Below are 21,358 nucleotides of genomic sequence, written 5' to 3' on the forward strand. Positions count from 1 at the left end.
CCCTGCGCGAGGGTTTCTCGCGGTTACACTCAGCGCCCCGGGTCTGTACAATAGCCCCCCCCCCCAGATGCTTTCCGTTCCCTTGTAATATTTAAGGCATCCCCAAGATGCAAGCATTCACCTTGACGTTTGGGTTTCTGGATCCTTCACACCCTCAGCCTCTGAGAGCAGATCGGTGACCATTCTTATCTTCTGGACAAGAGTCCATCCTGTCGCCCTTTCTGGAGCTGAGCGCTGCCCGCCTTTTTCTCGGGCAGGAGCTCCGCGAGGTCGGGCGAGCGGCGTGCCGGCGGGGCAGGGGCGCGCACGCGTGGGGCGCCGCTGGTTGCGCATCTGGAGCCAGAGCGCGCCCCCCGCGCAGTGCCCGCCACGGCCGCGGCGGAGGGTTGGTGCTCCGGAGCGTGCGGGGCGCTCTCTCCCCGCGCGGGGGCACCAGAGCCCTCGGAAGTGTCAGGCACTGCGGTGCATTTTCCCAGTTCCCTTTTAAATGACTGCGGAAAAACAGACTCTCGGAGCCGCAAATGGGGAAGACGGATTCTCAGACAAGGCTTGCGGATGCCCCGCAGCCATCATTTAACTGCGTCCGCAGAACAGTTACGGTTTGTCACCCGAGCCTCCCGGATCGCCTCGTTTGTCCCTAGTGAGACCCCGAGGCTCTGCCCGCGCCGGGCTTGTCGGTACCTGGATGCATGTCGTGCTCTGGGCAGCGCGGGCGCAGGGCACGCGTTCGCGCACACCCGCGCACACACGAAATCGCGCAAGGTACGGCAGGGGAGCAAGGGCTCGGGGTGCCCCGCGGGGGCGGGGGTGGGCATCGCGGTAAGTGAAGCGACGATCTGGGAACGGCCGAACCCTGCCAGGCTGAAGGATGACAGAAAATGACGCGGCGCCACACATCGGACAGGCCGGGGTTGCGGCCGCGCATTTCGGGAACCCAATACGCGTCAGGCGCGCTCCCTTCCCCTCACATGTCTCTATTTCCCGGGCGTGTGATGCCGGAACACGGCAGGAAAAAGACCCACTTAGAGAGCTAGAGTTGTATTTGGAGACTCCCCTCCCTCTGCAAAAGCACCCACAGGGAGACCCTCCCAAACCACGGATCCCCAAATAGATGGCCCAGAATGGGGGCGGTTATCCTTGGTTACCAATGCTGAACACGTTTTGGTGTTTACAATATTTATTTATTTTTAGGCTAGCTTGCCCTCCCTTTTAGGCAGGATGGGAAAAGGAGAACGCAGCGGGGAGGGAGCGGGGAGGGAGGATTCCTATAATAAGAATCAGCGCATTTTTCAGAGCTGAACCGAGCCCGGTTTCCATTTCAAAAAAGGAGACAGCCTCTACTGCGATGATAGAAGAGACGGTGGTGTGAAGTAGGGACTGAGAGGCGTCGAGCGGTGGAACGGTCCATCTCGGAGGTACCTGGAGCTCAGCGCACACACGCGCGCGCGCGCGCACACACACACACACACACACACACAGGCGCGCGCGTCTACCCAGCCAGGATGTGTGCGTGTGTGCGCGTGTATGAACTCCCACATGCTGCTGCTGTCTGCTCCTGGCCAGTGGCACCGATGCCTCCCTCCTCCCCACTCGCCCCCAGATTCCCCTCCCCTCCCTGTTGCTTTTGTCTGGAGGGTGTTATGGGTTTGTGTGTGCATGAGCGTGTGTGTTTTTGGATTTCAGACTAATTTTCTGGAGTTTCTGCCCCTGCTCTGCGTCAGCCCTCACGTCACTTCGCCAGCAGTAGCAGAGGCGGCGGCGGCGGCGGCGGCGGCGGCGGCTCCCGGAATTGGGTTGGAGCAGGAGCCTCGCTCGCTCCTTCGCTCGCGCTCTCCGCGCTCAGTGCCCAGCGGCAGGAGGAGCCTGCACCCAGGCGCCGCGGGCGGGCGGTAGGCGCCGGAGCCCGGGTGAGCAGCGCGGACAGTGCCCTCCGGCGTCTCGGCCCTCGCTGTTCCCCCCCCACCCCCCGGGACGGCCGTGGCGGCTCCCCAGGTGGGACGCGCCGCGCCACCTGCCCGCGCCCCCTGCGCCCAGCGGCCGTGGCGGATTCTGCAGCATCATTGGGGGCCCCCGTCGCGGAGCCATCTCCGCCGCAGGCGGTCTCTGCGTCCCCCTTTAAAGGGTCCTACGCCCGGCCTGTGCCATGGAATCCTGTCTCGGGGACCCTTGCCCTGTCTCCCCCCCTCGACCTCAGAGAGAGGGGGGGCACATCGGTGGCCTCGGCCGCGTCAGTGCCATCGAGGGGCAAGTTTATTTCTGGGGCCGGAGCTGGGCACGCATCCATCCACAGTCCCCTGGCTGGGGTCGGGGTGGGGGTGCCGCGAGCGCGCTGTATGGGGTCCAGCGCTCAGTCTCACGCGTGTCTGTTTGTCCTCAGCCCCGAGGTGCGTCCCGGATCCCAGTGCGCGTCTAGCAAGGAGCCTGCTTCCCGGGGAGTGCCGGCAGCGCCGCGGGCCGGTGCTCGGCGCGCCGGGCCATGCAGCGGCGGCCGCGGCGGAGCTCCGAGCGGCGGTAGCGCCCCCTGTGAGGCGGCCCAAGATGCCCCGGCCACTGTGAACGGTGCCGCCCGCCAGGACACGCTCAGCCCCGGACACGCTCGGCTCTGCGCGCCCGCGACAGGCACCGGGGCGAAGGAGCGGCGAGCGCGGCACAGGCCGCCCAAGCAGGGGCAGGGGAGGCCCGCCGGTGCAGCGCGCGGACGCGTACTCAGTCCGACTCGGGCTGGCACTGGCGGCTAGGGATGTCGTCCTGGACGAGGTGGCATGGACCCGCCATGGCGCGGCTCTGGGGCTTCTGCTGGCTGGTTGTGGGCTTCTGGAGGGCCGCTCTCGCCTGTCCCACGTCCTGCAAATGCAGCGCCTCTAGGATCTGGTGCAGCGACCCTTCTCCGGGCATCGTGGCGTTTCCGAGGTTGGAGCCCAACAGTGCAGACCCTGAGAACATCACCGAAATGTGAGTTCCTGGTGCTCTTCCTCCTTCCTTCTCTCCTCGCCCCTCGGGCTGGGGCTGGCCAGGCGTGTCTGTCCGGGGCATGAATGTTGTCTCAGGTCTGGGGAGAAGTCCGACATACATGGGAGATGCAGGGCTGGGCCATCTGTCTGTCAGTTACCTGTTTCTCTGGCTTGGGGCTGCTAACGTGGGGGAGAAGTGGACAGTTGAAAATAAGTTTTAAGTATACTGTATGTATCAGTAACAAATATATATGTTCTTTGCGGGGAGGGATTCCATCCATATACACTCTGTATTTCAGAGCCCTGATGGGTGTGCTTTAGGCTTTACTTATGCAATAACTTAGTTTTGGACATTTTTCTTTCCTAAGGTGCTAAGTGTATGTTGGGTTAGAAGTTCCAGTAGTATTTACTAGAAAGGAGGTTAAAATAATGAACTTTTGGAAATCTGTTGAAGGAGGTTAGAGTGGCCCCCTTAAACATCATTCGCTGAGGTTTGGAGTTCACCGGTTTCCCTTTTCATTTTATAGATCAGATTTTTGTTAGGAGATGGCATCCAGAGCTGGCCTGGAAAATGGTCTGTAAGAGGAGAAGTTCTGAGTGTTGAAATGTGCTCTCTTGAAAGAGAAAATGTGCTTGTCGGAAGCCTAAAAGCCTGGTCTGATTTAATTTGGATTTGACTTCCCAGAGATATAATTTTGAGACCATTTGGACTATAAATCTCAATTGCCGATTGAATACTATCCCAGGACTAGGTTGGATGATAAAGCAGGGTATAGAATGCTGCCTTTTAGCATGGGACGGACCTCTGTGTCCCTGGAAATGTCTGAGCTTGTCTTGCTCTGAGGGAGAAGCAGAGTTGTGTATTTCTGTCCTCCCGTTCTGACGGCTTGTGATAAATACATTACCAAGTAGGAACTCACCAGTGCCATCCCTAGCATTCCCTGTCACCTCTCCTAGAGGTGTCTCTCCCCCCCACCCCCCCGCCCAAGGGACTTGGTCATTGCCTACATTTCACTGGCATGAGATTTTATTCATCCATGCAGAGGATTGTCAGGCAAAGTTTCTCCCGGTTTTCCTTACGGTGTTTGGTGCTCAGATAGGCAGCCCTGAAAGTAGGGCTTGGACTGTGGCCTTCCGGTTGGCGAGTGCGCATGTTTTTTTTCCTCCCCAGAAAACGCACACCCTGTTTCTGCCAACGTAGTTGACTGAGATAACCTGTTTTTAATGTAAGTAAGAGACCTTCCTAGCCTCTGTTGTTTATTCTGCTGGTGATGCTCATGGTCTAAGGCTCGGGCAGAAGGAAATGGCAGTAGCATAGAGGGGAATGTGCAGGCCTAGCAGAGCTGAGATGTGCTGGGAGGAGCCAACTGTCAGGCTGGATCCAGGAGGCTGGGATCTGGGTGGGTTTTGTTTTTGTTTTTGTTTTTGTTTTGCAAGGATCCACTGCGGAGGAAGGGTGGGTAGGGCCCCAACTGTGCTGGCCCTGGTTGGCCTGGTCAAATGTCTGTGGCCTTCTATCAGGATCTGTGTCTTTTTCATGAGATGGGAGGTCAGTAGTCAGATGGAGGAAGCCATATGGAATTCAGAGCCTTTTGGACTATTTTGAGACCAGGGAGAGTGCCTTTATACAGTCAGACGTCTTGTTTTGTTGGTGATGGTTTTGAAATTCTGTATTAGATGATGCATCTATAATGAAGGAGGAAAGGGGATCAAGCCAATCATTTTCACTGTAACATTTTTTTTCACTGTAATATTTCTAAGGCCCTAATTGGAGAAAAGGAAAATAAAACTCTCTTTAAGTGTAAAAAAACACTGTTTTAAACCTTAGTGGTCTTAGCTGCCTGGTATTGATGAAATCAATAGATTTGAGCTGAGCTTTCTTATATCAGTTTTCACAATTGCTGTGGTTTCTGTAATATCTGATGGCAGGTTCCTATCTCCAGACTTTAAAAAACTGATGCTTTTTTATTTTTACCCAAGTGTTTGTTGTCAGCGGCACTCCTCATTTCTTCTGTTATTTTTTTTTCTTTTGATTTGAAAATCCACTGAAATTGAGAGCGTGGGGAGGTGTGTAGGGTTAGTGTTTGGGATGGGGAATTACGTTCTTTAGTGATTCTTGATGGGGTTGGTAGATGTGAGTTCTGAGAAAAAGTCTGTGCTCAGCTCTGCCCCTCAGCTTTGTTTGAGCCCAGCCGGTTTGTGCCCTGGTGTTCTGTAAAATGTACCAAAATCCTTGTTTGGGAAGCACTTCATATACTTATTTTGAATTCTGTTGTTTTGATATCAAAATGACATCAGTGGATGAGCTTGTTTCCCTGTCATCCATATATGATACCATCTGGCTCTTTTTCTTACATATTAGTATTTGTTTGAACAGCTTTTACATTCTTGGCCAATGGATACCAGCTACAGTTGGAACCAAATTACAAAATTTTTTTTTTTACTTTGTTATGAGACCCAATGGTATTCCTAGAATAACCTTGTTGAAAGTTCCAGTTTAATGGTGTTTAGCTGAAATTTCATGTTTCTATTTTTTTCAATAGGAAAAATGGAAGTAAATAAACTATAATTGGAACTTGCTGAAGCAACAGTTTACTATATCATTTAAAAATGGTACATCACTTAATATCTATATATTTGGGGGAAAGTACACCATGGTGCTTTTTGGGTTCAGAGAGAGCCCATGGTAGAACATTCTAAAACTATGTGCATAGACTCATTAAGAGAGTTTTATGTTTTGCTTCTATGTGCATATTTTAAGCCAAGTTGACATTTCATTTTTAGAGTCATCGTTTGAGCCTGTTTTATCAAAAATTCTGTCATAGTAATCTGTCACATACTCTTTACCCACCAACATGATCTATTTACCTACATCTCTCTTCTCTGTCTATAGAGATGCATCACATCTGCCCAACATCACACTGCTGCTTAGTGTCAGCTTCTATTACTCTGACGTAGTTATACCAAAGCCATGCTAAATTAAATTTAAAAATGATACCATTGTCATATATAAGTGGAATTCAAGAGTCAAGCCTGTTGTTGGAGTTATGTAACTGGCTATTGAATCTCTGTAGTATCAGGTGCCAAAATGTACTGCAAAGGACAAGTTCTGTCTCACTCAAGTGGTAAAAGGCATGGTTAAAATAGATCACACGTTTCTTTTTTATTGTGGTCAAAAATACCTAACATAAAATTTACCATCTTAACCATCTCTAAGTGTATCATTTAGTAGCATGAAGTGTTAAGTGTATTTACATGGTGGTGAAAGGGGGCATTCACTTTTATATTGCTCTTATTTTGTGGAGATCAGTGATGGCCTTTTTTTTCTGAATTTCTTGGGTGGTAGTTTCTGATTTGGGGGGGCATATTTGGAGACAAGTGTAATATTTTTCCTCTTAGTACAACATAAATAGAATTTGCAGCTTCTGCTGCCAGAGCCTCTATGTGCAATAAATTGTTGGCTTGGTTTAAGTGACTGTAATGTGATGTCATTAATACGTTGATTTTGGCCCCCTCACCTTAGTAAGCTTTTCCACTGCAATTAATTGTACTAAAAACAAATATCCTGGCATTCGGAAGGATTCGGTGAGAGGCATTCGTTTTTATTTCTCTGATGTTTACTTCTCAGGTCCTACACTGGGGGTTCTAGAACTTTGGATTGTGCTTTACATGCATCTAAGACACACAGAGTAAGTTTTGAGTGTGGTTACATAAGCCACACTGGACTTGTTAATAAATAAGGGCAGTCTAATTTGCATCATTAACACAACTTGCAAGCTGGGGTTGAAAACATGCTGTCTTCCCAGTGCTGCAGGTATTCACAGAATTCAGCTCAGTACAACCATTTGAAGCCTCCTTGGTTTTATATCTTCAGTCTCTGCATTAAGAAGGTTTTTATTACATTGGGTAAAACAAAAAACCCCTCGACCCTTCTGACCCGACTTTCTTCCCCTCTTCCTCCCATTACCTCTCATTGACTATACATTAAAATGTGTTTGATTTTTTTTCTTCTTCTCCGAAAAGTGATATTTCCTTATGGGAATTCAGAGCACTAGAGTTAGGGGAAGGGCCTGGGTTATGTGTTATTACAAGCAAGTAATGGGAAGTTGAGATAATGTGGTCACAGTTCCCCAGAGCTGAGTTTAGTTCTGTTTAAAATCTTTCACTGTTTCTATCCCATAAACCTCTGTTTGTATCTGTTTCAATATTCCCTTGTAAAGACGTTTTCTAAGCTGAAAAGTTGGCCGGAGAGCTACGAATTGAGGTCTCTTTCTCCCCAGGAACATTCTGTATGATCTCTTTGACTATATCTGGGTCGTCAGAGTATAAAACCTAGAGTTCTTGTTTAGTTGGGGAAGGGGAATTTCTTTCTTTCTTTTCTCTTTTCCTTTTTTTGTTTTTCTGTTTCTGTTTCTGTTTTTGTTTGGCCTTTGGTACTAAGCAAGGGCCCTCAGTGTTAACTCATTGCTCATCTTAGCTGTTAGTGAAAAAACCACTATTAAACCAGTAACGAATACCACACGTTGATGTTAGCCCTCAGACTAGCTTACCACGTCTCTAGAGAGCTTCTTGTAGCTTCAAAAACCATAGGGTAGAATGTGGCCTTGAACCTGCTGGCCCTTGTGGTGCAATGCCAAGTTCTGGTGCCTCTTGATGTTTGTAAATCAACTGGATGATTTTGGGGAGAGATTATTTTGACAGGCACTTTTTTTTTTTTTTTTTTTTTTTTTACTCATTTGGTGTGTGTGAGAGAGAGAAAGGGTGAGGAAAAAAACGGAACCTTGGGTTAATAGCTGATTGACCATTTTCATAATCTACTTGCTCTAGCTAGTTTAACGTGCAAATCCCACCCCCCAGGTGGCAGAGGTCTGAGCCCTGCAGTGGCCTGATCATTTTCACTCTACATTTGATTGCTGATCAATCTCCATTAAAGAAGGCAAAGATCTCACATAATCAGGGTGCCTTCTTACCACTTTGGTCTCTGGGCTGTCCAAGGGACAGGGAAGTCAGTAAATATTGATCTGGGCGATGAAGGCATGAGTGCTTGTGAGCTGGGAAGGAAAGTAATGCACAGGTACTGAGTATACCTGTTTAAAAAATAAAAAAAGCAAAACAAAAACCCAGATGTCACAGAGAGCTGGAGTCAGGAGTGACCTGATCTTGAAGCAGCCCCTTATTATCTGCCCCTGAGCTTGTCAAATATAAACCGAGGGCTTTGGATTCAGTGCCCAGACAAGTTTCTCCTGGCTCTGAAGTTCCACAAACTTTCAGTTATGGAGATAACATGGTTTATACATCAGTTAGGAAGTAAAGGGTGGTGTGAGAGCCTGAAGGCCTTTGGTGACAACGTCAGATGTGCGTGTGTTCAGTGTCTGCTCTGAATTCCCCCAAACTGGTGGCGTGTTCCTGCTGGGCTGCTGAGTCCAAGGTCACACACAGGGTCACCTAGAATTGGTACCACAGAAGGAGAAGGATCTCAAAAATGCTCTGCTCTAGCCCCTTCTGCACAAAGTCTTCTAAGGCCATGCTATGTTAAAGACAACGTGGGTCTAGAAGCTCTTTCTCCTAACATTCAAAGGAGGTTCCATGGCCTTTACTATAGGGTGCCTCCCTTTTGTTCTGCACCCTTGGGCTGAACCCAACTCCAGCCCACCATTTTGGATGTGTCAGAGATATGAAGACAAGCTTAGTACTAGATCAAATCTACGCCAAGCTGTCTCTACTAGAGACAAAGCAATTCAAAAGTGCATGAGCTACCGATCCCAAAGTAATGGTCTTCTCTTCACGTTGTAGGAAATATATTTTTTGTTTGTTTGTTTAGATTATGGTGTTTTTGTTTTGTTTTGTTTTTTAAATTTCAAGCCTTCCTCTTCTCTAAGCAATTCATACACAGAAGTCAGGCTGCGGAGAAAACCTTTATGAGCTGGCAGCAAGGTGGAATGGTATCTTTGCCACAGTCAGGGGTGGTTATGTAAGTGGAGGGCCCCGCAGCCTTTGTACAAAGCCTTTCTTAGCTCCTATGAAAGACCAGTGGCCAGAGCATACTTACTCTTTCCTGCCTTCTTTTTTGCCCCTGACTTCTCTTTGCCCAGGATCAATGACTGAGCTCAATGACTGAGCCACTGAGCAAGCTTAAAGATTGTTGGCTCACATCTAGAATTCATTCTGCTACCATTTTGTATGTTGTCCATGGCCTGCACTGAGACATAGCTCTGGATTCAAGCAGGGCTTCTCTCTGGAGACCTGGAAGACTCCCTGCAGACCTCTGCTTGTTTCTGTGTACAACCTCACTCTGAAGCAGGGGGGAAGGGCTTGACAGCCTCGGAGGGACTGTCAGGCTGACTGGATTGTGCAGGGCTCTCCCGTCAAACAGAGCGTAATTTGGGATAGAACCTTAGCCAGTATCTCGCTTAGGGCTCTGTTTGCTCAGCCCCACTAGCCCAAATTTGGCCTCGAGAGTGCAGGCAATTTTAGGAGAAGTGTAAAGATTCAAATAAATGTTCACATGTTAAGCAGTGTGGCGGTGGGAAGGAGATGGACTGGGGCGTCTCCCCGTGTCTTTCCTCTGACACCCATCACCATCTCCCCTTGCAGCACGCGTTAGACTATCAAGAGATAAATGATTTGTGTGCCCTTAGGTATATGGCATCTTTTTGTATAGAATAAAAATGGTAACAATCACACACCATCTAGAGTCTCTTTTCTATTGGAAATGAGGACCTATTGCTATTCTATACCCCACGCTTTCCTATAAGGTTCATATCCCAGCAGTCCTTGGGACAAACAGACACACACACACACACACACACACACACACACACCAGGACTCTATTTGTTTGTATGTGATGTGTCTATGGAGATAGAAATGTATATATAAAACTCCCCTAGGTGTGGTCCTTTCAGACTTAATTATCTGGAACTGTAAAATTTTCCTAATAATTTAGGATTTACTTCCTGAAACCACCTAGACTTTTTTTTTTCTTTTTCTGATGAGGTATAATGGACAGACGACATTAATTTCAGGTGTACAACATAATGATTTGATACTGTATGTACTGTGAAATGATCAGCACCATGAGTCTAGTCAACATCTATCAGCACACATGGTCACAAATATTTTTCTTGAGATGAGAAAGTATAAGATCTATTCTCTTCTCTTAGTAATTTTCAAATATGCAACCCAGTATTATTAACTGTAGTCACCATGCTGTTCATTACATCCCCACCCAGACTTTTAATTTTGTTTCAATCATTCTGGATTTCTCTTGATGAGAACCCGAGAGAAGAAGTGTTAGTCCTTTGATGCCATTAGCCAGCCTAGCTACTCAGAGACCCATCATGTCTGTCGTCTGTGATCATTTCTCAACATCAACAACACAATCAATGAGGCGTTTTTGGACAATTTTACAAGAGTATAATTTAAATCAAAAGGTAGTCGAATTTTGGTTTTCAGCCTCTGAAACATAGTGCACTCTCAAAAGGTAGGCTCTTCTAAACTCCAGTTCTTATTACCAAAGTTGTCTCTGTTTCATGTGCCCCAGCGTCCCTTCCTGAGAGGTGGCAGAGGGGCCTACACCCGAATTCTCTGACCGTCGCTCGCTTCCCCAGGTACACTCATCCGTGCAGTGCGTGAACAGGGCTGGGCAGGGCTGGACCAGAGGGAGCTTGGCGTGCTGGCCTCTGCGTTCTCTGGCAAGGGCTGAGAAAACCCAGCGCAGCGCAAACCACGACCCCTTTGTAGTCTGCTCCCAGGTTCATGGGGGAGCTCTGTGGCTACCAGCCTAGTCTGAGTGTGATGGAAGATTTTGCTCCTGGACTGCCCTTGTGCTCCTGAGTTGGGCTTTTTTCCTTTGTCACTCTTCTTTCTCCTACCTCTGGTTCTGGTGTTGTTTCTTATCCTCCACCCCACTGCCCCCAGCACGCGCGTGTGCGCGCGCGCACACACACACACACACACTGAGGCAGGCAGGCACCTGGCTGAGAAGCCCCTTTAACGGATTGTGAAGAAATGTTGGGTTGCAGAGCCCGGGCGTCAACCATGACCTTTCCTACTGACCCTGGCTTGATAAGCTTAACACAGCCAGAGAGGCACAGCGTCCAGGAGCCTGGCATAATGGGAAGGGGCCCCGGGCAGCGAGGTGGGGTGTGGCTTTCACGTCCGTGGTCTCAGTGTCAGACTCTGTCCCAGGGGAGCTGAAACGTGGTCAAAACACGCATCCAGGGGCAGGTGTTCTGAGCAGAGGTGAACATGTGGATTCATCGATGGATTTACTGAAAAGTATAGGTGGACAGTACCTGTTGAGAAAACTGTCCCCGATGGGAACAAAAATATCCTCATTTTTTTTTTGCCTACAATACTGCAACCCCTTCCTACTTGGCGGGCTTGCTCCCAGTCTTGCCCCCTCTCTCTGCATCTGCCATACTGTGCTGGCATGGTCTTTCTAAAATGCTGATCTCATTATGTCACTGCTTCTAATGCCCTGTGGCAACTCCTGTTTGTCCTTGTTTTGTTTTTGTTTTTTAGTTAAAAAACAAACAACACTCTGGATTGTCATTCCATTGCTCCGTAATAAGGCAGATAACAATCCCATGGACCCAAAAGCACAGATGAGCATCACAGTTGTTTCCTACACCAGTAGATCTATAAAGGAGAACTAATTATAACTGGAACCTTGCTTGGTGATCTTGGAATTAGAGCAAGGGCACTTAATTCTGCATTTAAAATGTTAAATGGCATTAAGCTAAGCTTGCCCGAGGCATCCATCTCCATAATGGGAGCGCCTTCACAAAGGGAATGCAGAACTTGAAGTACTTTGGCGAGGACCTGTGTCCCCTGGTTGGACACTCCTTTCTCTCTCCTTCGTTTACTGCCCAGCACCAATTCTGAGTGACACATTCTTTCTTTGGAAAGGTTAGTGCCTTCAGCCAAGACTTGCTCAAGCCTGGGAAACTTTCAGATTCTTTAAAGTGATTTTGCACATCTTTTCTCTGAAATGCGTTCATTTTACCCTAGGAAATTTTATTTGTGATTAGCTTTTTTAAAGTCATATTTGAACGTGATAAAAAATGCAAACAGTACAAAGGAACGTATCATGAAAAGTTAACCGCTCTCATCTCTCAGCTTCCAGAAGGAGTCCACTCACATATATGAGTGCATATATATGTCCTTTTTGTTTGTACACACATGAAGGCGTGCTGTACCCACTGTCCAGCATGTTTGTGGTTTCTTTTCTTTTCTTTCTTTTTTTTTTTTTTTTTTACTTAAGGCTATATCTTAAAGATGTTTCTCTGTCAGCGCATGTACACCAGCCTTATTATTCAAAGCCACGCAGTAATCCATTGAATGAATAGGCTGTTCTTTACTTAACCAACCTCCTTTTGAACAACCTTGTGCGCAAGTTCTTACACACGTGCGTGATCTTATCTATAGGAAAATTTCCTAGATTTTGAGTTGCAGGGACATTTGCAAGATGTTTGTGATTTTGATAGATACTGGCCGAGGTGTCTGGCAAAGTGATCACATCATTTCATTCTCCCACCCAAACTGGAAGCACCCGTTTTTCTACTGCTAAGCCATATTATTTGTTACCAAACCTTTTGACCTTTGTCGGTCATATTCCTGGGCAATAGTATTCACCACTGCTTTATTTGGCAATTCTGTAATTATGATCCGGGTTTGAAAGTCTTTTTATGTGTCTGTAAGTCATTTGTATTCTTTGTCAGTGAACTATGTTTGTCTTATCCCTTAGCTATTTTCTTTATCTGTTGGGTGGGTAGCCTTTTAAAAAGTGGATTCAGGTGCGCCTGGGTGGCTTAGTCGGTTGAGCATCCGCAACTCTTGGTTTCTGGTCAAGTCATGATCTCAGGGTCATGAGATTGAGCCCTGCACTGGGCTCCATGCTCAGTGGGGAGTCTGCTTAAGATTCTCCCTCTCTCTCTCCTCCTTTGACCCTCCCACCCACTTGCACACTCTCTCTCTCTCAAATAATTAAATCTATAAAAAATGGATTCATAAAATCTATTTAACAAAAAGAAAATTTATACCTTGCCTAATGTTTTGCTTGTCTTCTGATGTTGGTTATGGCATTTTTTTCTTCTTCTTTCGGTAACATAATTGTATATTTTTTTGGTAGTAAAATTTATTATTTCCTTTATGGCTTCTATGCTGTAAATGTGGTTACAAGTTTCCCCCTCTCTGAGAGTATAAAATAAGTCTATATTTTCTTTACTGCTTTCACTATTTCATACTTTAAAGCTTTGCTCCATCTGGATTTTCAACATGCAAGGAGTGAGGTAACAAAAAAATAGTTTTGTTATTTTTGCAAGATAGCTGATCAGCCAATCAGGTCTCTTGACTCTGTGGATTGCATAATTCTACCTGTCCCCCAGTAATTTCAACTAACAATTTGGGCCATTTTCAGATAATCCATTGTGTTAATCAGTTTGTCTATTTACTTGCTAGCACTACACTTTTTATCTCCTAAAGCTTTATATTATTATTTTTTTCCTATTCAAAGTATTAGTCTTTCTCACTAGTCTTTTCTTTCAGAATATTCAGTTATCTTTACATGATCAGTTTCCACATTGTAGGAATTGCTTGCCTAGCTCTCCCCACATTGTATTGGTGTTTTAAATTAAGATAGCATTACATTTATATATATAAACCGGTCTTCATGAGTCTGAAAAGCCCTGCATCCCCAAACTCAAACCTCTAGCTTCCTATCTTGCCTTTCCCTTTGTTCGGTGAGATAATATAGCCTCTCTGAGCTTTTGGTTCCCGTGTTGGGGCTCTGCTCTTACTTAACTCCCTGGTTCCACACTGGCCGGCCTCTCTGCCTGGGACACCTTTCCCCTGCCTTCTGTCTCTGGCTAAATTCCCCTGCCTCCCTGTCTCTGGGCTGTATCCCCACCGTGTGCTCTTTCCCACTCCAGAACAGGTCACTTGGCGACGTAAATGCATGTCTGTGCCCATCTGTACACACCACTAGGATATAAGTGGCATGAAGGTGAGGACCACGTGGATCTTGGTCACACTCTTCCCCAGCACCCAGCACAATGCCCTAGATCTCCACATCATACACAGACACGTGGATGTACACACACGTGCATGCGCACACGCACCACCCTACACATCTATCATTGAGAATTCCAAATGAGAGTGTGTACTAGTTGTTCTTTGGGCTGTCAGTAGGGAAATTTCTAGCCATGACTTTTTAGTCATCAGATTAAGATGTTTGTTTAAATACGTAACCTTTATGGAATTAAATACCACAACATCGGTTCATGCACAGTAAAAAAAAAAAAAAAAAAAAAAAAAATTCAGTTCAGTGTAGAGACATAGTATATCTAGCTGGAAAGGAAGAAAGGCAAAGCTTTGCTGGGGGAGGCCTCTTGTGCATCCGGCAGGAAGGAGGGACAGAGAAGAAATGGGAGCCTGAGGGCAAGCAGATGATGAGAGATGCACAACAGGCCAGCTCAACACCAGAGGCAAATCCAGGGGAAAAGAATCATTCTAGGGACATCTGATCTCCAGCAAACAAATAGGTCTAAATGAGAAAGATTTGTGCTTTTTTTCTGTTGTGTAATAGCTAAGAATGGCTATTGCTGTGGATCAACTGCAGTTTTCCCTGTGACTGCCTTTATAGTGCTTCACTTACAAAGTGATTCTGGTGTGAGATTTCAGATGTGATTTATCCTTCTTGTAGCATGGCTGGTAGAGGGTGTTCATTTTTCTTAAAGAACTGCAGACGTCAGGTGTATAAAAAACATAGCGTGTCAGGTCCAGTTCAGTGTACCATCTGATACATACACTTTTGCCTCTTTGCAATCAAGGTGCGTTGAGCTGATCCTACAAATGTTTCATGGGACTTCCTTTATATTTATAATAATTAACACTATCAGGCATCTCGAAATTTTGATAGTTGTTTGCAAAACTGATCATAAAACAACTGATAGACATATGAGATTGGGAGGCTTTTAAAAATAGAGTGGGGAAGTATATAGGTGAACAGATTGTGTTGAATAATCCAAAAGATAATTCCCCCTTGAGATAAATAACATCCATTTATTTATGTTTACATGCTGCAGTATGTTCATAATCTACATACAAATGAAAATAGTTTAGACTCCATGTGTATTTTGAAAGTTAAATTTTTAAAAAGGAATGAACATTATGGAACCAACACATAATGCTTACGTCTCATGAGAAAAGTCTTAGTTTTGGTTGATTGAGTCGTTGGCTCTCATGGTAAGCCTGGGTGACCCTCCGGGGTTGAATTTACTAGCCATTTCATTTATTCTTTCGTGAAATTTCTCTCTCACCAATGGAGAGTGTCTTCCGGTGTGTTGAGGGCACTCTTGAGCTTTTTATTTACCTCCGTCTACCCTAGAATCTGTCTTTACTCTCCTTTCATTGTTTTTTATATCTATGTCCGGTTCAGGGAACAAAAGATACTCTTGTCAAAGTCATCTTCTCCCACGGACGGCTGCACTGGAGGACAGCAATGAGCTGTTTATACATATATGTGTTGATTGATGGGTTGATCAATTCATTCATTTATTCAGTCAGTCAGTCAACAAATATGTTTTGAACATGTCCTGGCCACCTGGCATTTTTCTGGGTCCTGGGTACCAAGACTTAGGCCAGTTCCCACCATTTACATGGCCTGTTGAAGGGCACCAGTGGGGGTCCCCAGTCAGGTCACCCCCCGCCCTTCTCTCTGGAAGCCCTGTGGACAGTCTAGTCTATATGTTAGCACTCCATCCACACCACCACAGACAGCAGCCTCCGGCGTTCCCTGTCCCCCCACTGCTGTGCCTAGCAGTACCATACACCAACAACAGGGCACACCCTCGGGAGGACAAACTTACGGAGAAGGCCTGCACAAACTTTGGAGTGGACTCAGGGTTTTTGGGTGGGGCATTCTGGAATCCTACTGAGTCACCAAGGAAAGGTGTAGGAGCATCCTGTCGGCCCCGTAGACTCACTGCCTCATCTGGAGGAACTTAGCTGGAGGACCACCAGAGGGAGGGCCGCTAACATACCTGGGCGCTGCCCAGAGCAAAGGGAAAGTGCTGTCCGGGCCTCTGCCCTGGGGATCGGCCCTCTGCAGCAGTGTAGTTTGGGGCTGTGATGGCTCTGCAATAGAGGAGGCTTATGACATGGTAGTGTGCAGTGGGGGGGGCAGGCTATCCAGATCGCTCCTCCTGCTGTCGTGGCCTTCTCTTCAGGGGGCTCTCAAGCGCGGGGCTCTGTGTTTCCAGCAAGGACAGCACGTGGAGATTTCTCCCCTGACTGTATTATAAGACGTGTGCCATCACAGACCCAGACAGACCAGCAAAGCCCAGATCTGTCCCCAGCAGCGAATGGGGACTGTTAAACGTCCGTAGCTACCAGCTTCCACCTTTCTCTCCTTGCCGTACAGATTTTAAAATTTCCCCTGAAAGGCCTAGATCTGAATGTAATATTTTAAGGATCAGCTCATTATGGCTGTATGTATGTGTGTGTGTGTATATACATATATATATATATATATATGTATTTTTTTGTTTTTTAGTGGCACCCTAGGAGGATCCTCGTATTCTGCAAACTGTGTCTAAAAAGTTCCTTTCCTCATAATTTTTACCCCCCGAATTGAAAAATCACTGAAAATGTCCATTGCCGTGCAGAGGAGGATCAACAAATTAATTTTTCATTTTCTTTGGGCGTTTGTGTCGGGGAGGGATGCAGGCTGGGCGGCAGGGGTGCTTGGTGGGTGGAGAGCCCCCCTGTGACGCTGGTGTGCCCCTGCTACTTTGGATCAGTTACTCAAGTCCCTGTGTCTCAGTTTCCCTATCTGTCCAAGGGGACAATAATAGAACCTTTCTCATGGGGTTTCTGTGAAGTTAAAATGAGCTGTTGCATGTAAAATGTTCATACCAGTGCCTAACACAGGAAGCTCGGCTGTTTTTACTCTGTGTGGCTCTCCTCGACTGTATTCCGAAGGACAGTAGGCTCCGGGGGGCTGGGAGAGCTGGGGAAAAGCAAGAGGATCTGCCTGGAGCATGGCACTGGGCAGGCGCTGGGGTTAAGAGGACAGATGTGGGCGCCTGGGTGGCTCAGTTGGTTGAGCGACTGCCTTCGGCTCAGGTCATGATCCTGGAGTCCCGGGATCGAGTTCCGCGTGGGGCTCCCTGCTCAGCGGGGAGTCTGCTTCTCCCTCTGACCCTCTTCCCTCTCGTGCTCTCTATCTCTCACTCTCTCTCTCTCAAATAAATAAATAAAATCTTAAAAAAAAAAAAGAGGACAGATGTAAAGGGTGTTGGCTCCCTTTAGAGCAACTGTTGCCCTTTTGCTTTTGCTACTCTCATGTGTGGGACCTGGCACACTCCCCCGAGTGGGACATTGACCATTTGTGTGCTGAGCAGTCCGGGCTCAGCTGTAGCTATTACTCAGGTCACGGCCTTTGTTCTGCAACTTTGTTTTGTTCCGTAGTCCTGGTCCATTTTATTTATTAGGCAGTTGATAACAGCTCCCCTGGAGTCTGGAGGTCATCAGTTACTTTGTACATCATTTTCTCTTTTCACTGTCTCTCTCATACTTTAATCGTAAAGTCTTTAAAAAAAGATCTTTTTTAAAACATTGCTGTGGAACAACATGAAATTTACTATCTTGACCATTTTTTACAGGTACATTTCAATGGCGAAAGTTCATTCACACCACTGTCCATCTCCAAAAACCCTTTTCATTTTGCAAAACTGAAACTCTGTACCCATTAAACAACAACTCTCCACTCCCCTCCCTGCGGCTCCAGGCAACCTCCCTTTTAGTTTTGGTCTCTGAATTTGACTAACCAGAGTACCTCACAAATAGACATCCTTTTGCACTGTGATACATTCCTTGAATTAAAGTTTTTGTAAGAGATCTGTTTAGGATTTTTAGATGCACTCACACTTCCTTTCTGCAGAATAGCTTCTCTTTATTGTGGCCTTCCACAACCACTTATGACTGGGATCTGTTTTCAACAGCATCTTTGTAGTTTCGCTCCAAAGAAAGTAATCTCTAACCTTCTATAAAAACGACTAAAGGTTAACATGTGAAGTGAAACCAGTGAAGATAAAATTGGAAGTGTTGCTCACATTCTATCGCTCTCCTTACTCCCACAGCCCGTAAATGTTGGATGAAAAATTGTGCCAAAATCAAAACAGACCTTCACACAGAGATCCTAAAATTTTACCACTTGAATCATTCTCTTTTCTTGACGTTATGCCTGATGCTCATTTTTCTCTGTGCCGTGCTTGATCTGTCCTAAAGCTGGAGCAGAAATATTAGTTCCAAAAATGCTCTTCGTATGGAATGGTTTGACCTGACCAGAGGCCAAGAGCTTTCAGAACTGGGTTCTGTTGTGATTAGTGCTGACTTGAAGGCTTCTTAGAATTCTTAAGGCCTGGACTAATCACTGGAGGTTCTTCTTCACTAGTCATAAGTGAAACATTGATTGGCCTGGAATAGCAGGGAAGGAGGAAAAGACCTTTTTTTTTTTTTTTTTTTTAATGCAAGCTAATTTATGCGTTGGATCGGAGTTGCAAGATTTTGTGAACAGTCACTCTGAAACCTAAAAACATCATGGATGAAATTATTTAATCCATTTCTTGAAAACGACTCTGGGTAATTCTGTAGTCTTGGCCTATTGGTCATAATGGCCACTTAATTTGCATTGAATGACAGAAATGTCACAGTTATTCACTTTATCATCAGTATTTGAGTAACTGACCGTAATTACTTTATACAGGAAGGTCAATAAGGTAAAAATGAGAGGGAGGGAAGGAGTGAGCAAAGGGGCTAGGACCCCCGACTAACACAAATGGTTGACATAGTAGCTGTAACCGAGTGCAACATTTGTTCTCAACTTCCTGGCAGTGAAAAGAGAAGCTCATTATTGGTAAAGAGAATGCCTCCTAATTCCACAGGAACATAGCTTTGTCTGGCACTATGTTCTGAAAGGAATTTCTTTTGCAGGGACAATGAGTGATGTAATTTGCAGCTTTTGTGAAACACGCAGAAGGAGATTTCATTTTCTTCTTACTGAGAAAGCCAGTGACAGTTGGGGGAAGCGACAAGGACATCAATTCTGCAAGGAGGCTAAAGTGGCCCCCCAATTTAATCTCCCAGGGCTGTAATTATAAAACCCATGCCATGTGGGAGCTCAGTCTGCCGTCCCCAGTACCCTTTGCTGACCAGGTTTTGCTAGACTAGAAGCTGGATGGCAGATGATTTGACGTTGTCCCCTCTGACCAGAGCCTGGAAAATTTTAATCTCTGGTACTGGTTAAGGCCAGATCCTTTCTCTTTGGAGCTCAGACAAGCAGATGGTGGGGCTGACGTCCTTTTACAAAGACCAAGCAGCCCGGCCTCCGTGCTCACCCAGGTGGAAGCTCCCCTGTCCGCAGCTGCAGATGAGCTGGGGAGGTACCAGCAGGCAGATCCAGGCCAGCCTGGGGAGCAGCCCTGTGACAGCCCTACAACGTGGGCAGATGCTCCACTGAGACCTTGGAGTTCCTCCCACGGGGCACAGCAGAGGTGGTTGTAGTCTAGAAGCTGTTCGAAGCACGTGCGACCAGACGGCTTCCCAGCCGGCGGAAAAGCCTGCTCAGGCTCCTGGGGTGCCCCCAACCCCAAGAGGTATAGCCCATCGGAGCCTGCTGGGATGAGTTAGCTGCAGGGTGCTGGCCAAGTCCCCCAGTGAGCCGACTCGTGTTTCTGGGGGCTTCATATTGACCGACATTAGAGGATACCCACCCACACCAAAAATTTTAGCTTAACTAGAACTTGAGCCTCTATCTTGACAGTAGTTGGCTGTCAGACCATTTCCACCCTAGGGCTCTTCATTTAATATGGTGAAACTATGTCACAGTGATTGTTAGTTACTTGTCTTTCCATTTACTCGTGGTAGGTGGTTGTGACTTCTCGAACGCTCTGAGACCTAATGTGAACTCTACAATGATTATTAAATTAGTTGGAAGGAAAACAGTGTGTGTTTTTGGTCAGGAAAAAAGCCCGCATCCCTTGCTTCTCCTGGGGATTATTTTCACCACTCGACCAGGTATAAAATTAAACTTGGCTGTGTTTCTGTCAGTTTTAGTTTTTAACAACAGAGGAAGCTTCTGAAACTTCTGGGACAGGTAGAAGGAACTTTTCAAATGAAAATGAGGTATTTTTATTGTGGACCTCTGTGTTGTTTTATTTGATGAGACTCGTAGAGTCTCATGTGTAGAGTAGACTAGAGTCTGTGTGTAGAGATGACCCTATCAGTGGAGGAGAAGAGTTGGAGCATTGACGTCTCAGGGGAAATTGCAGGCAAGCATTAAGTCAGGTGTCCTAAATCTTTCCATGGGCCAGTGAAATAGTCGAGATCAGTTGGGAATGGGACCAACTGGAAATGTGCCCCAAACCTCCAGGGGCAGTGTTAACTCAGCTCGTCCTGACTGTTGCTAGGAAGACTTGCTAGTCCGGTTTGGCAGACCTTCAGGTTGTTGTTGTTGTTGTTGTTTTTAAAGAATATGGAAATTCAGAATTTTAAAATGTGAAATCTTCCCTTTTTGGAAAGTTGGTGGCTAATAGGAAAATGTAAAAAATAAAAAATAAAGGACCTGTGCTGACTGGCTGTTGATCTGGACCACATGCGATGCTGTGGCTTCCTGTCAGCTTATAAGGTTTACCCGTCACATGATGTAGGCTGGGTTCCAGTCCTAAGTCCGTGTGGAAGGCTGTGCTAATAAGTCCAATTAAACTCACCTTTCCTGGGGAGAAGACCAGTGTATTTTATGTAGAAAGCCAACTTTGCATCATCAATTTCTCTGGTCATCAGTTGTGGTCCTCCTTGGTGGCAACCCCCTTGTTGCCAGAGAGAGAGGAGGAAAATGCTGTATAAATACGCAGAAACCCAGAGCGTAATTTTTCTTCATATGATTTTGCTGCCATTTTCTTATATGGGCATGCTGAAGGGAACGGGGCCATTATCAAGTCCAAATGTCCTGTGTCATGGGCGTGGGCACTGGAGGTGGGCTGGGAGTGAGCTTGGCAGCTAGGGGGTGACCAGGCCAGCCCTGGAACCTCTGTCCTCTGCTGATCGTTGATCATGACTGGCATTCATGGAGGTCCTCATATGGGACCTCAGATGCCCTTATGGAGGGTGGTCTCCTAATTTCCCCCACACCCTTACCGATGAGGAAGCTGAGGCCTGGGGCACTTGCCCCTGGTCGTATAGCTCATAAGAGGTGAAGCTAGCAGAGTGCGTTTATCCCTTACACGACACCACTGATTGTTTTCCAGCCACTTGAATTCTTAAATTCCTGGGATAGTTGGGCTCTTCTAGGAAAGTGCAGTTCCCAGAGTGTGCCATTGTGGAAGCATCTGAAGATTTCTCATTT

The 21,358-nt window shown here is 46.6% G+C and overlaps 1 protein-coding gene across 7 annotated transcripts in view; it reads left to right on the forward strand.

Moving 5' to 3' along the window:
- Positions 1-478: 478 nt before the first annotated feature.
- The window catches only part of NTRK2 (neurotrophic receptor tyrosine kinase 2), a 328,863-nt gene continuing 307,983 nt past the window's right edge, over positions 479-21,358 (forward strand). Inside the window, exons 1-4 of one of the 7 annotated variants that reach the window (XM_073880676.1) lie at positions 479-762; positions 1,294-1,415; positions 1,684-1,992; positions 2,378-2,952. In XM_073880676.1, coding sequence (XP_073736777.1) covers positions 2,741-2,952 — 212 coding nt within the window. In that variant the 5' untranslated portion in view covers positions 479-762; positions 1,294-1,415; positions 1,684-1,992; positions 2,378-2,740. The remainder of the gene's footprint in view (positions 763-1,293; positions 1,416-1,683; positions 1,993-2,377; positions 2,953-21,358) is intronic. The other 6 variants (XM_073880674.1, XM_073880675.1, XM_073880677.1 and 3 more) reach the window with 6 other exon arrangements.

Source organism: Callorhinus ursinus, unplaced genomic scaffold (assembly GCF_003265705.2).
Source record: "Callorhinus ursinus isolate GAN/ISIS: 27379988/994484 unplaced genomic scaffold, GSC_fseal_2.0 scaffold39, whole genome shotgun sequence".
Lineage (NCBI taxonomy): Eukaryota > Metazoa > Chordata > Mammalia > Carnivora > Otariidae > Callorhinus > Callorhinus ursinus.